General features: G+C 44.4%; 1 protein-coding gene across 1 annotated transcript; it reads left to right on the top strand.

The window, feature by feature from the left end:
- Positions 1-6,527: 6,527 nt before the first annotated feature.
- On the top strand, positions 6,528-11,287 carry ptrh1 (peptidyl-tRNA hydrolase 1 homolog). The gene is made up of 5 exons (XM_002935891.5): positions 6,528-6,701; positions 7,613-7,832; positions 9,370-9,469; positions 10,369-10,414; positions 10,495-11,287. The coding sequence occupies exons 1-5, from the start codon at positions 6,612-6,614 to the stop codon at positions 10,705-10,707; spliced, it is 669 nt and encodes a 222-aa protein (XP_002935937.2). The 5' UTR covers positions 6,528-6,611; the 3' UTR covers positions 10,708-11,287.
- The last annotated feature ends 770 nt before the right edge of the window (positions 11,288-12,057 follow it).

Below are 12,057 nucleotides of genomic sequence, written 5' to 3'. Positions count from 1 at the left end.
GTTTACTACAGTTGTGTCATGAAGTCTTCATACCAGCTAGATCTGCCAGCTTTGGTTGCCATCCTTGATAGACTGCTAGGTGGTAAGGGTTCTGGCATAGCGGTCAACTGTGAGCTGCTGCCATCTCCTGACCCATTTTAGTTTGTTTCGGATAAAGTAGGTGTGATTGGGTCCATGTTAGCACAGATTAAGCGACCTCTTTATCTTAAAGCTGGCCCAGGAAAAACTTCATCTCACATTGGTAGCCACTTCTCATCACGGCTTTAAAATCCCAAATGAATAGCCGTACATTTGTCAACATTGAATCTCATATGCCATATAGTTAGTGCCCAAACTGCAGCTTATCTAGATCACCCTGCAAGAATCAAGAGGTTGACCCTTCCCCTGAAAACGTGCACATTTTCTGAAACCCCACTGATTCTACTAACATTAAAAATCTATTTTATAATGCTACTCTCCTGTGCCTGTAGCTTAAATCACCTGTATGTAGTGGGTATTGTTACATTTCATGGGCAAGTGGGTTGTTTAGGTTGTGTTTTGATAGACATATATGGTCAGATGTCTAGTTAGTTGCAGTAAAGAGGATATGTAGGTGGTCTGTGCGAATCAGTATTTTGTTCCTTGCTTATTAGTTTCTATCCAATCCATGCGAAAAATATGGTGTTGTTTATTTTGTATTAGGGTTATGATGGAGACTTTTGTGAAAGCCATTGATACAAAATAACTTTTTCCTGCTGCAGCTGCTAACCTTTCACCCAAAGCTTACTCTGGGTGGGTTAGTTGTATTTTCAGGCAAAGTTTGCTAAAAATGTCCCAAACTGCTGTAACATGTGGGGCCAGATTTATCAATGCATGAGTTTTCCTCATTTGATAAATACACTTCTAAAAATCCCATAGGAATGAATTTCACACTTTGATAAATCTGCGCCTTGATGTTTTTCCTGTTAGAATTTCTCTAATATCAGACAACCTCACTCCAAAATTGTGCTCTTTTTGGGTGCAGCCAAATACAGTGTTCAAGACAAGCTCTTGGGCAACAGCATTATATCTGTTTAAATCTATCAAGATTTTATTTGAAGAAGCAGTGTCAATATGGTCTATTTTAACTGGGGTGAGATGCGAATGGTTTAAAACAGTGCTGTCCAACTGGCGGCCCCCTCTGTGTGGCCCCCCACCTGTCTGGCTGCTTTAATGGCTTAAGGTGGCCATACACGGACCGATTTTTTACTTACAAACGACCGATTCCCGAACAATCCGATGCTATCGTTAAGTTATCGTATAGTTGGTGGTGTACGAACGATCGTCGGCCCACTAAACGAGCCGACATTATCGTCCCCAAAATCGATCGGCCAGGTTTAAAAATTTTGGTCGTTTAACGATAAAATCTGCCAGTTGGTGTGAGTGTCAGACATTTGTCTTTCAACGATTGTTCTCTGCGCATGTCACGATTGCCAGCAGCGGAAGTCAACGACATTCGATCGTACGTAGATGTACGATCGTACGTATTTTACGATAATGATGCGACAAAATCTTTCCCGAATTATCGTTGCCCGTGGATGGCATATCGTATGGGAACTCGATCGCCATACGATCGTTTGTCGATATAATCGTTCATCGCACAACGAGCGAAATCGCCTCGTGTATGGCCACCTTTACTCTTGTGTAAGCTTTAAATAGTATCAGTACTGTGATTAACTGCCCCCCCTGCATGGTTCTCACCTCAGATTCAGGCTGTAATCAGGCTGTATTGTTTAAATATGTAATCCCCTGTGTTGTTCACACCTTTTAATCTCTGCATTGTTCACCCCCTGCAGTGTTCACACCTCAGGCTCAGGCTGTAATCACCCCCATTGTTCCCCTGTTCACACCTCAGGAGCAGTAGAAACCCACAAATAATCCCTGCATACTACAAAAAGAACATATACTGAGGTGGTACTGCAATTAAAAAGTTTTTTTAATATATATTGTGCAGACTGTAGGATCAGTGCCAGCATTGTGTCACTGTAGGCTGCCTGTGTGTGCCATACACACAGGCAGCATAGGGCAAGCAGAGTATGGCACACACAGGCAGGGTAGGGAAGGCAGAGTATGGTACACACAGGCAGAGTAGGGCAGGCAGAGTATGGCACACAAAGGCCAAGTTTGGCACAAACCAGCCAAGAATGGCACACACAGTGAGGTATGGCACACGCAGGCAGGGTAGGGAAGGCGGAGTATGGCACACACAGGCAGGGTAGGAAAGGCAGAGTATGGCACACACAGGCAGGGTAGGAAAGGCAGAGTATGGCACACACAGGCAGGGTAGGAAAGGCAGAGTATGGCACACACAGGCAGGGTAGGGCACACACAGGCCAAGTATGGCACAAACCAGCCAAGAATGGCACACACAGTGAAAGTATGGCACGCAGGCAGAGTATGGCACACACAGGCAGGGTAGGGAAGGCAGAGTATGGCACACACAAAGGCAGGGTAGGGCAAGCAGAGTATGGCACACACACAGGCAGGGTAGGCAGAGTATGGCAGGTTTTTTCTGTACTACAACCATTAATATGGGTATGGTCATGTGATAACATGGGTGTGGTTTCAAGTGGGTGCGGTTTCAAAAAGGGGAGTGGTCAAAACTGGCTTCCATTATCGGCCCTCCACCACGTAGGTCGGAAAAATTCCGGCCCTCGGTACAACAGAAGTTGGACAGCACTGGTTTAAAATATAAAAAGGTCCTCTCTTGGAAGTATGATGGTACGGAATGATGGTGATTGCAATAATGTGTGGAATGGCCATCAATCTGGTAAGGATAATACTAAGGTTATTATTTAAATTATCAATAGATTTGGGAGGTTGTTTTTCCAGTTGCATTGGTCTGCCTTAAATGCCCTATATCAACAGGGCAGGGGTGCCCAGACTTTGTACCCCTGTGATCTACTCTTGCCACCTGACCTCCGTCATAAGATCTACCAGTTAAAATAGTGTGACGTCTATCCTTTAGCGCAATAAGCAAGAAAAAGTATTAATCAATGTTTAACAAATATATATATATATATATATATATATATATATATATATATATAAATGCAGTGCCAAATTCACATTTAATGTCCACATAACATTATTCAAGTGTCAACCTCAAGTTTAATGTGAAAGGATTGTAGTAGTTTTCACTTCCCTTCTTCATGGCCCACTTTGTAGTCTGCAGCCCAGTAGGGACAATCTTCTTTACTGGGATGAAACTACATAGGTGGATGGCTTGAGCAGCCGCACTCAAAAGCTCCAGTATGCTGGGGGGAAAATAGAAGAGGCAGAATGTCATCCCATTGCATTCCACCTCAAGGTCTACCAGAAACATTAAAGTGATCTACTGGTAAACCGCGATCTACCTTTTGGGCACCCCTGATATAAGGCAATCATGGTGTAAATATCTCTATATAGAAGCCATTCATCTGTGTATTGAAGGAGAGCTAGAAAACGAACAGAGGCCCCTACGTTCATTTTCCATCAGCCCGATAACAAGCCCACACAGGCCCCTCTGTTTTCGATCCACCCACCTACCAACCCCACACAGGCCCCTCCGTTTTCCATCAGTCCGATACCAACCCCACACAGGCCCCTCTATTCGTTTTCCACCGGCGATACCAACCCCAAACAGGCCCCTCTGTTTGTTTTCCACCAGCGATACCAACCCCACACAGGCCCCTCTGTTCGTTTTCCACCAACGATACCAACCCCATACAGGCCCCTCCTTTTTCCATCCGCCTGATACCAAACCTACACAGGCCCCTCCATTTTCCAACAGTTCAATATCAACCCCACACAGGCCCCTCCGTTTTCCATCAGTCCGATACCAACCCCACAGGCCCCTCCATTTTCAACCAGCGATACCAACCCCACACAGGCCCCTCTGTTCGTTTCCATCATTGATACCAACTCCACACAGGCCCCTCTGTTTCCACCAGCGATACAAACCCCAGTCAGGCCCCTCCGTTTTCCATTTGTCCGATACCAAACCCACACAGGCCCCTCTGTTTTCCATCAGCGATACCAACCCCACACAGGCCCCTCTGTTCGTTTTCCATTGGCGATACCAACCCCACACAGGCCCCTCTGTTCGTTTTCCATTGGCGATACCAACCCCACACAGGCCCCTCTGTTCGTTTTCCATTGGCGATACCAACCCCACACAGGCCCCTCTATTCGTTTTCCACCAGCGATACCAACCCCACACAGGCCCCTCCTTTTTCAACCAGCGATACCAACCCCATACAGGCCTCTCTATTCGTTTTCCACCAGCGATACCAACCCCACACAGGCCCCTCTGTTCGTTTTCCACCAGCGATACCAACCCCACACAGGCCCCTCCTTTTTCCATCCGCCTGATACCAAACCTACACAGGCCCCTCCATTTTCCAACAGTTCAATATCAACCCCACACAGGCCCCTCTGTTCGTTTTCCATCATTGATACCAACCCCACACAGGCCCCTCAGTTTTCCATCAGTCCGATACCAACCCCACACAGGCCCCTCTGTTCGTTTTCCATCATTGATACCAACCCCACACAGGCCCCTCAGTTTTCCATCAGTCCGATACCAACCCCACACAGGCCCCTCTGTTCGTTTTCCATCATTGATACCAACCCCACACAGGCCCCTCAGTTTTCCATCAGTCCGATACCAACCCCACACAGGCCCCTCTGTTCGTTTTCCATCATTGATACCAACCCCACACAGGCCCCTCTGTTTCCACCAGCGATACCAACCCCAGTCAGGCCCCTCCGTTTTCCATCAGTCTGATACCAACCCCACACAGGCCCCTCTGTTCTCCAATACCAATCCCACACAGACCCCTCCGTTTCCATCAGCGATACCAACCCCACACAGGCCCCTCTGTTCGTTTTCCACCAGCGATACCAACCCCACACAGGCCCCTGTTCGTTTTCCACCAGCGATACCAACCCCACACAGGCCCCTCTGTTCGTTTTCCACCAGCGATACCAACCCCACACAGGCCCCTCTGTTCGTTTTCCACCAGCGATACCAACCCCACACAGGCCCCTCTGTTCGTTTTCCACCAGCGATACCAACCCCACACAGGCCCCTCTGTTCGTTTTCCACCAGCGATACCAACCCCACACAGGCCCCTCTGTTCGTTTTCCACCAGCGATACCAACCCCACACAGGCCCCTCTGTTCGTTTTCCACCAGCGATACCAACCCCACACAGGCCCCTCTGTTCGTTTTCCACCAACGATACCAACCCCATACAGGCCCCTCCTTTTTCCATCCGCCTGATACCAAACCTACACAGGCCCCTCCATTTTCCAACAGTTCAATATCAACCCCACACAGGCCCCTCCGTTTTCCATCAGTCCGATACCAACCCCACAGGCCCCTCCATTTTCAACCAGCGATACCAACCCCACACAGGCCCCTCTGTTCGTTTCCATCATTGATACCAACTCCACACAGGCCACTCTGTTTCCACCAGCGATACAAACCCCAGTCAGGCCCCTCCGTTTTCCATTAGTCCGATACCAACCCCACACAGGCCCCTCAGTTTTCCATCAGCGATACCAACCCCACACAGGCCCCTCCGTTTTCCATCAGTGATACCAACCCCACACAGGCCCCTCTATTCGTTTTCCACCAGCGATACCAACCCCACACAGGCCCCTCTGTTCGTTTTCCACCAGCGATACCAACCCCACACAGGCCCCTCTGTTCGTTTTCCACCAGCGATACCAACCCCACACAGGCCCCTCTGTTCGTTTTCCACCAGCGATACCAACCCCACACAGGCCCCTCTGTTCGTTTTCCACCAGCGATACCAACCCCACACAGGCCCCTCCTTTTTCCATCCGCCTGATACCAAACCTACACAGGCCCCTCCATTTTCCAACAGTTCGATATCAACCCCACACAGGCCCCTCTGTTCGTTTTCCATCATTGATACCAACCCCACACAGGCCCCTCAGTTTTCCATCAGTCCGATACCAACCCCACACAGGCCCCTCTGTTCGTTTTCCATCATTGATACCAACCCCAGTCAGGCCCCTCCGTTTTCCATCAGCCCAATACCAACCCCACAGAGGCCCCTCCATTTTTCATCAGCCCAATACCAACCCCACACAGGCCCCTCCGTTTTCCATCAGCCCAATACCAACCCCACACAGGCCCCTCTGTTCCCCATCAGCCCAATACCAACCCCACACAGGCCCCTCCGTTCCCATCAGCCTCATACAATTCTTACACAGGCCCCTCTCCAACCAGCCTGACCCACCTTCTGAGCCAGCTGCATAACGCTAATTGCATGAAAAAACGGAAGGCTAAAACCCCAGTATGTTTTAGAGTCCCATGAGTCTCTAATGACAGTGTTGCTGGTACGTCTCCCTCCATTCCAACTATGTATGTAACTCCATTACCATTTCAAGCCTTTGCTCAGTGCATAGCCCATAATATCTGCAGGAACATAAGCCCCAAACACCATCCCTGCCCGCCCGCCTATTACACTGCTTCCCCTCCGTCCAAGCTCCGCCCACCCCACTCTCGGTCACATGGCAGTGATGTCACTCCCGCAGTAACCTGAAGAGTTCTGGGGTGCCGCTGTTTCATTGCGAATAATGCAGTCACTGAGAAGTCTGTGTGCGCTCCGCCTCGGACGGTGTCTTAGTAATGTGGCGCCTAAAAGTCTTGAGGGACAAAGATTAATGGTAAATTGTCGTTTTGTTTTACAATGGGAGATTTAACACGTATGTGACCAGACCTGGCGACCATGTTTGAAACATAAGAGCCAACGGGGGTACTTTACGACTACTGCTGCAGTGTAGTGTAGTGCAGCATAGTGCAGTACTGAGGACATGGGTTTTTTTTTTTTCTTGACAATTAAGTGATTTTAGGAGAATTCCAATGTTGCTGCCACCAGACACTAAATGATATTGTGCCATATAAATAAAATGAAAATATGATAGAAATTGGAAAACTGGTGTTTTTCTCCCTTTTAACATAGGCCCTGTTAATTCAGATAAAAGTGTATTATTAGAAAGGCAAACACTTGGCATTTAGGAAATCTAAGGGGCGCATTTACTAATCCACGAACGTCCGAAAAGCTTTCGAATGCGTTTTTTTTCGTAATGATCGGTATTTTGCGACTTTTTCGAGCGCTCAATACGAAATTTGCGCAAGTCGTAACGGCTACAAAAAAGTTGCAAAAAATACGAAAAGGTCGCAAAATGTTCGTTTTCCAATTCAAATTTTTCCCATTCAGATTCGTGGATTAGTAAATCAGCCCCATAGAGTTTAACAAAACAACAAGAGCAGAGGATTGGCTGGTAAGGTAACAAATTATCTATATGCAGAAGGAAAAATCATATTTGTAGAGAGACAGAGAAAAAGAGATGCATAGTTCTTATTTAGGTGATAAGCAATCTCTTCTACAACCAGTCTCTATAATTATGCTGTTATTATTAACACAGATTTATAAAGCAGCAACATTTGATAAGGCAGTGTTATACATTTACCATACAAAAACAGCCAATGCAAGCAGTAAAAGGGCCCTACCAAAAAGCTTACCAGATGTTATATTTAGGGTGCTGTATTATAATAACCAGTTTTCCTTTACCAGGTGGTTGGACTAGGGAACTATAGGATGGCAGGAACCCGGCACAGCATTGGCATGGCAGTGGTAAATCAGTTAGCCCGCAGGCTGAACATTGCAGATCGGTGGAAGGCAGACAGACAAGCAGGAGCTGACCTTACTGATACTGACATTGATGGGATGCACGTCGTGCTAATGAAACCACGCCAGTTCATGAATCTTAATGGAAAGAGTGTGGCAAATGCAGGTATTTTTGGACTTGTTTTTCAAATTTATGTTACAATTTGTTGCCCCCCATTCATTAAACCACAATTTTTTTTTTAAATTTTAGATCTTTCCGTAATGACCATGATAATATTGTTAAAACAGTACAACTTTTTTGTGGTTTTCGTTAACTTCCACGAAAAAATGGTATTTTTCGCAAAGACTATGACCATTTTGGAATTCATTCAAGCTTTGGTATCGTGACTTGCTTTTGGCCAGGTTGCAGCTGTAGAGTGCCACTGAGTCCTGTGGAAGGCTTCCAAAATCATACATTAAAGGTGTCAAAGCCAGAAAGATTTTCGTGCCATTTACGAACATTCAGATCCGAAAAATTTGCGATTTTCGGAACGCAACTGTGATGTTTTTGTACGACCGATAAAATAATTTTCATGACATTTCCGAACATCAGAAATTATCGTGGTTACTCCAAATTTTTGGTATAACATGCTTTTAACCACAAAAAAAACTGTGGTTTAATGAATGGGCCCCTTAGTCTTCTCCAGGCTGGGTGACAAAGTGAAAAAATTCACCACAAGGAGCAAAGCGCGATATCAGGAGGAGCAGACAAGCCAATTAGGGCAGGGCCCCGTTACGGCCTAGGCCTCCTGCCTCTACCTAACGTGCGCATCTGAATTACACACAAATTAGGCAATGTTCTGTTCAAGGGGGTAGCAACAAGTCCCCTCCAAAACGTTCAGAGCCCTGCGACCAGTGGGGAAAAAAGTCAGATTGTGCACCTCTTAGTCCTGCTTTCTATGATATCAGTGGCAGGTTAGAAGCGGGTTTGGGTAAAAAATAAACAAGCTGGGGGTTAAAGGAACAGTAACACCAAAAAATGAAAGAGCTTTAAAGTAATAAAAATATAATGCACTGTTGCCCTGCACTGGTAAAACTGGTGTGTTTGCTACAGTAACACTACTATAATTTATATAATAAGCTGCTGTGTAGCCATGGGGGCAGCCATTCAAACTGGAAAAAAGGAGAAAAGGCACAGGTTACATAGCAGATAACAGATAAGCTCTGTAGAATACAATAGTGTTTTATCTGTTATCTGCTATGTGCCTGTGCCTTTTCTCCTTTGAATGGCTGCCCCCATGGCTACACAGCAGCTTATTTATATAAATTATAGTAGACTTTCTGAAGTAAACACACAACTTTTACCAGTGCAGGGCAGCAGCACATTATATTTTAGTTACTTTTATACACTTTCATTTTTTGGTGTTACTGTTCCTTTAATCTTGAATGTACGCTGTAAGCCGGCTGGGGGTTGGGATTTACATTTGGCCTGCTCGATACTTCAGCTAGTATTGAACAGGCCAAAGATAAATCTAATAGGAAGGGGTCAGTTGTTTGATCTGTATAATATGGCATTGAACACTTTATTGTCTATATGATCCACTTGACTTTTTAGTTTTCTCTTGTGTCTCATCCAGGCTTCATTTCCATTTAATTAAAAGCCAGTCTCATAATTACTGCTTTTTCTGGGTGTCTCTTTTTAATAATACATCTGTTTACTTTAGCAACCAAGTTTCGACTAAAACCTGAAAATATTTATCTTCTGCATGATGAGCTGGATAAGCCTTTGGGCAAGGTGTCCTTGAAGTTTGGAGGAAGTGCCAGGTAACCTGATTGAATTTAAGAAAACTTATATGTAAAAAAACATTACTTGTAGTTTAGTTTCTAGGTGTATTCTATTTATTCCTTATTATAACAGAGTTTATAATAGGGAGCAGGAGAGCATGCATATTTAGAGTACAACATTAATACACCAGCTTACTTTTAGAGATGTCAAAAACTGTAAAAACATAGGGTGCCCCTAATGATGTGGCATTAGATTTCTGGTTTTAGGCACATGGTGACCCTGGTATCTTGACCATCATGATATTTTCAGGCAGAACTACAAATAAACTGTAAACACTCTATGGTAGATAGTGGCATTGACAAATTCTAGATTTCCTTTTCTTTTGAATGGAGGTTAATGGCAGACTGGGAAGAGCAATATGACCACTGCAGTTCTCCAGGAGAGCAGCATTATTTGTCAAATCATTTGCTGTTTCATAGTTCTTAAGTAAGAATCAGGAAAGTATTTTGTTTACGTTACCCTTTGCTCTGTGGGGAACTATTCTGTATCACAGTAAGTAAGGAGTTCAAAGGAATATTGTGAATAAAAAGACTAAAGGTGCCATATGCTTTAAAATCTCCTTGTTTGGCGAGGTCATCAAGCGAGTGGATCTTCTCCGATATGCCCACCTATGGGTGGACGATACCAGGCTAATTCGGTCATTTGGCCCTAGGGCCAAACATTCAAATTAAAATGGATGGCATAGGCGCCATCAATTCGTTGATGATCCATTTCAGGCCAGATGTTTGTCGGGGAGGCCCATTGTTGGTGCCCACACACGGGCAGATAAGCTGCCGAACCGATTCTAAAGGCTACCTTTAGAATATCATGTTCCATGAAAAATTTTAGTTTTTGTTATAATATGGAAGGTGTAACAAATATTTTCTCTTTGTTACAGAGGCCATAATGGTGTTCGCTCTTGCATTACATGTCTTCAGTCAGATGTAAGATTTTTGATGATTTCATCTATAAAGAGATTTCAGTTTGCCTGCAAAGTTCTCATGTACTCTGCCATTTTCTATAGATAATGACCCGTCTCTTAGTTGGCATTGGACGTCCTGCTGATTGCTCGTCAGTAGAATGGCATGTCCTGGGGCGGTTCAACAAGGCTGAGCAAGATCTTCTACCAGATGTTTTGGAGAGGAGTGTAGAGCTGGTGCTAACACACATCAAACAAAAAACTGGATCAGAGCCTCCCAGAAAAACTGCGACCTTACAGGGCCCCATCAAGTCCTGACAGGAATAATTATGAAAACTATGAAGGTAATAGCTATGACTGTGATACTCATTGATATCAACAACAGCTAAGGTGTAAAAGGCCAGAATTCTGCCTTTTATCTGTTAAAGGAACAGTTCTTACAAGATACATCTCTATATCAGACGTGACTTCAGGCTATGACTTGTCAGTTGTGCTGGAATTACATAGGGGGCCTGCTCAACAACTTTCACTGCCAGATGGTGCGGTGGTGTATACAAGAGACTAAATATAGCTTATATTTATGTAATTGATACATTTACATTTTATATTAGAATGTAAGATTAAAAAAGCAATAAATAAAAATGTCACAAATTATATTTAACAAAAACTTTGTCTATGTTTTATGCATTATGAAATGTTATATTTTTCTTCTTTTGCTCTTCTTTTACATACCAATTTTTCTCATTTTACTTTATAAATTGTTTCTCTGCCTTTATTTTACTGATACTGATCCATCACAACTGTTGTCACCTACTGTCTTCCTTCCCCCATTATCATGGTAACATAGTTATTTTGGTTGATAAAAGACTTGCCATTAAGATAAAAGACTTGCCATTAAGTTTAAGTGTTTTTTATTTCCATTTCCCCATCTTGTCACTTGAGGTTATAATGTCATCACTTCTTTTTTGTAGTTACAGTACTTCTGGTTTCATTGGCGCTAGCATGCTGGGTTGCATATAAAGCATTTGCAATGCCCATTTCTCATTTGACCATATATGCAAAACTGTATAGTTCAGAGATGCCTCATCAGGCCACATTAAAAGACATTTATGCCCACACCCACTGTAAACCTGCCCATGCCCTGTTGTGTCTAGACCACACATTATGCCTCAATATGCCTTAACCACACCCTTGCTTTACCCAAGCTGGGTATATTAATATAATGGACTCCTGAAAAATATGGGTTGGGATATCTGATAACTTGATCTCTAACACTAGAGATAACAGAATTCAAAAAGAAAGTTTTCACTTCATCCCAGTATTCAAGGGTAACAGGGACTGCATAAAGAGTACACTGCAGAAAATAAGTTACTTTAAAGGGGATGTTCACCTTTGGGATCGTTTTTAGTATGATGTATAGCAGTGCTGTCCAACTGGCGGCCCGCCTCTGTGTGGCCCCCCACCTGTCTGGCTGCTTTGATGGCTTAACTTTGTGTAAGATTTAAATGGTATCAGTACTGTGATTAACTGGCCCCCTGCATGGTTAACACCTCAGATTCAGGCTGTAAACCCTCTGTATTGTTTAAAAATATAATCCCCTGTGTTGTTCACACCTTTTAATCTCTGCATTGTTCACCCCCTGCAGAGTTCACACCTCAGGCTCAGGCT

Source organism: Xenopus tropicalis, chromosome 10, assembly GCF_000004195.4.
Source record: "Xenopus tropicalis strain Nigerian chromosome 10, UCB_Xtro_10.0, whole genome shotgun sequence".
Classification (NCBI taxonomy): Eukaryota; Metazoa; Chordata; class Amphibia; order Anura; family Pipidae; genus Xenopus; species Xenopus tropicalis.
This window is presented reverse-complemented; position numbering and strand designations above follow the sequence as displayed.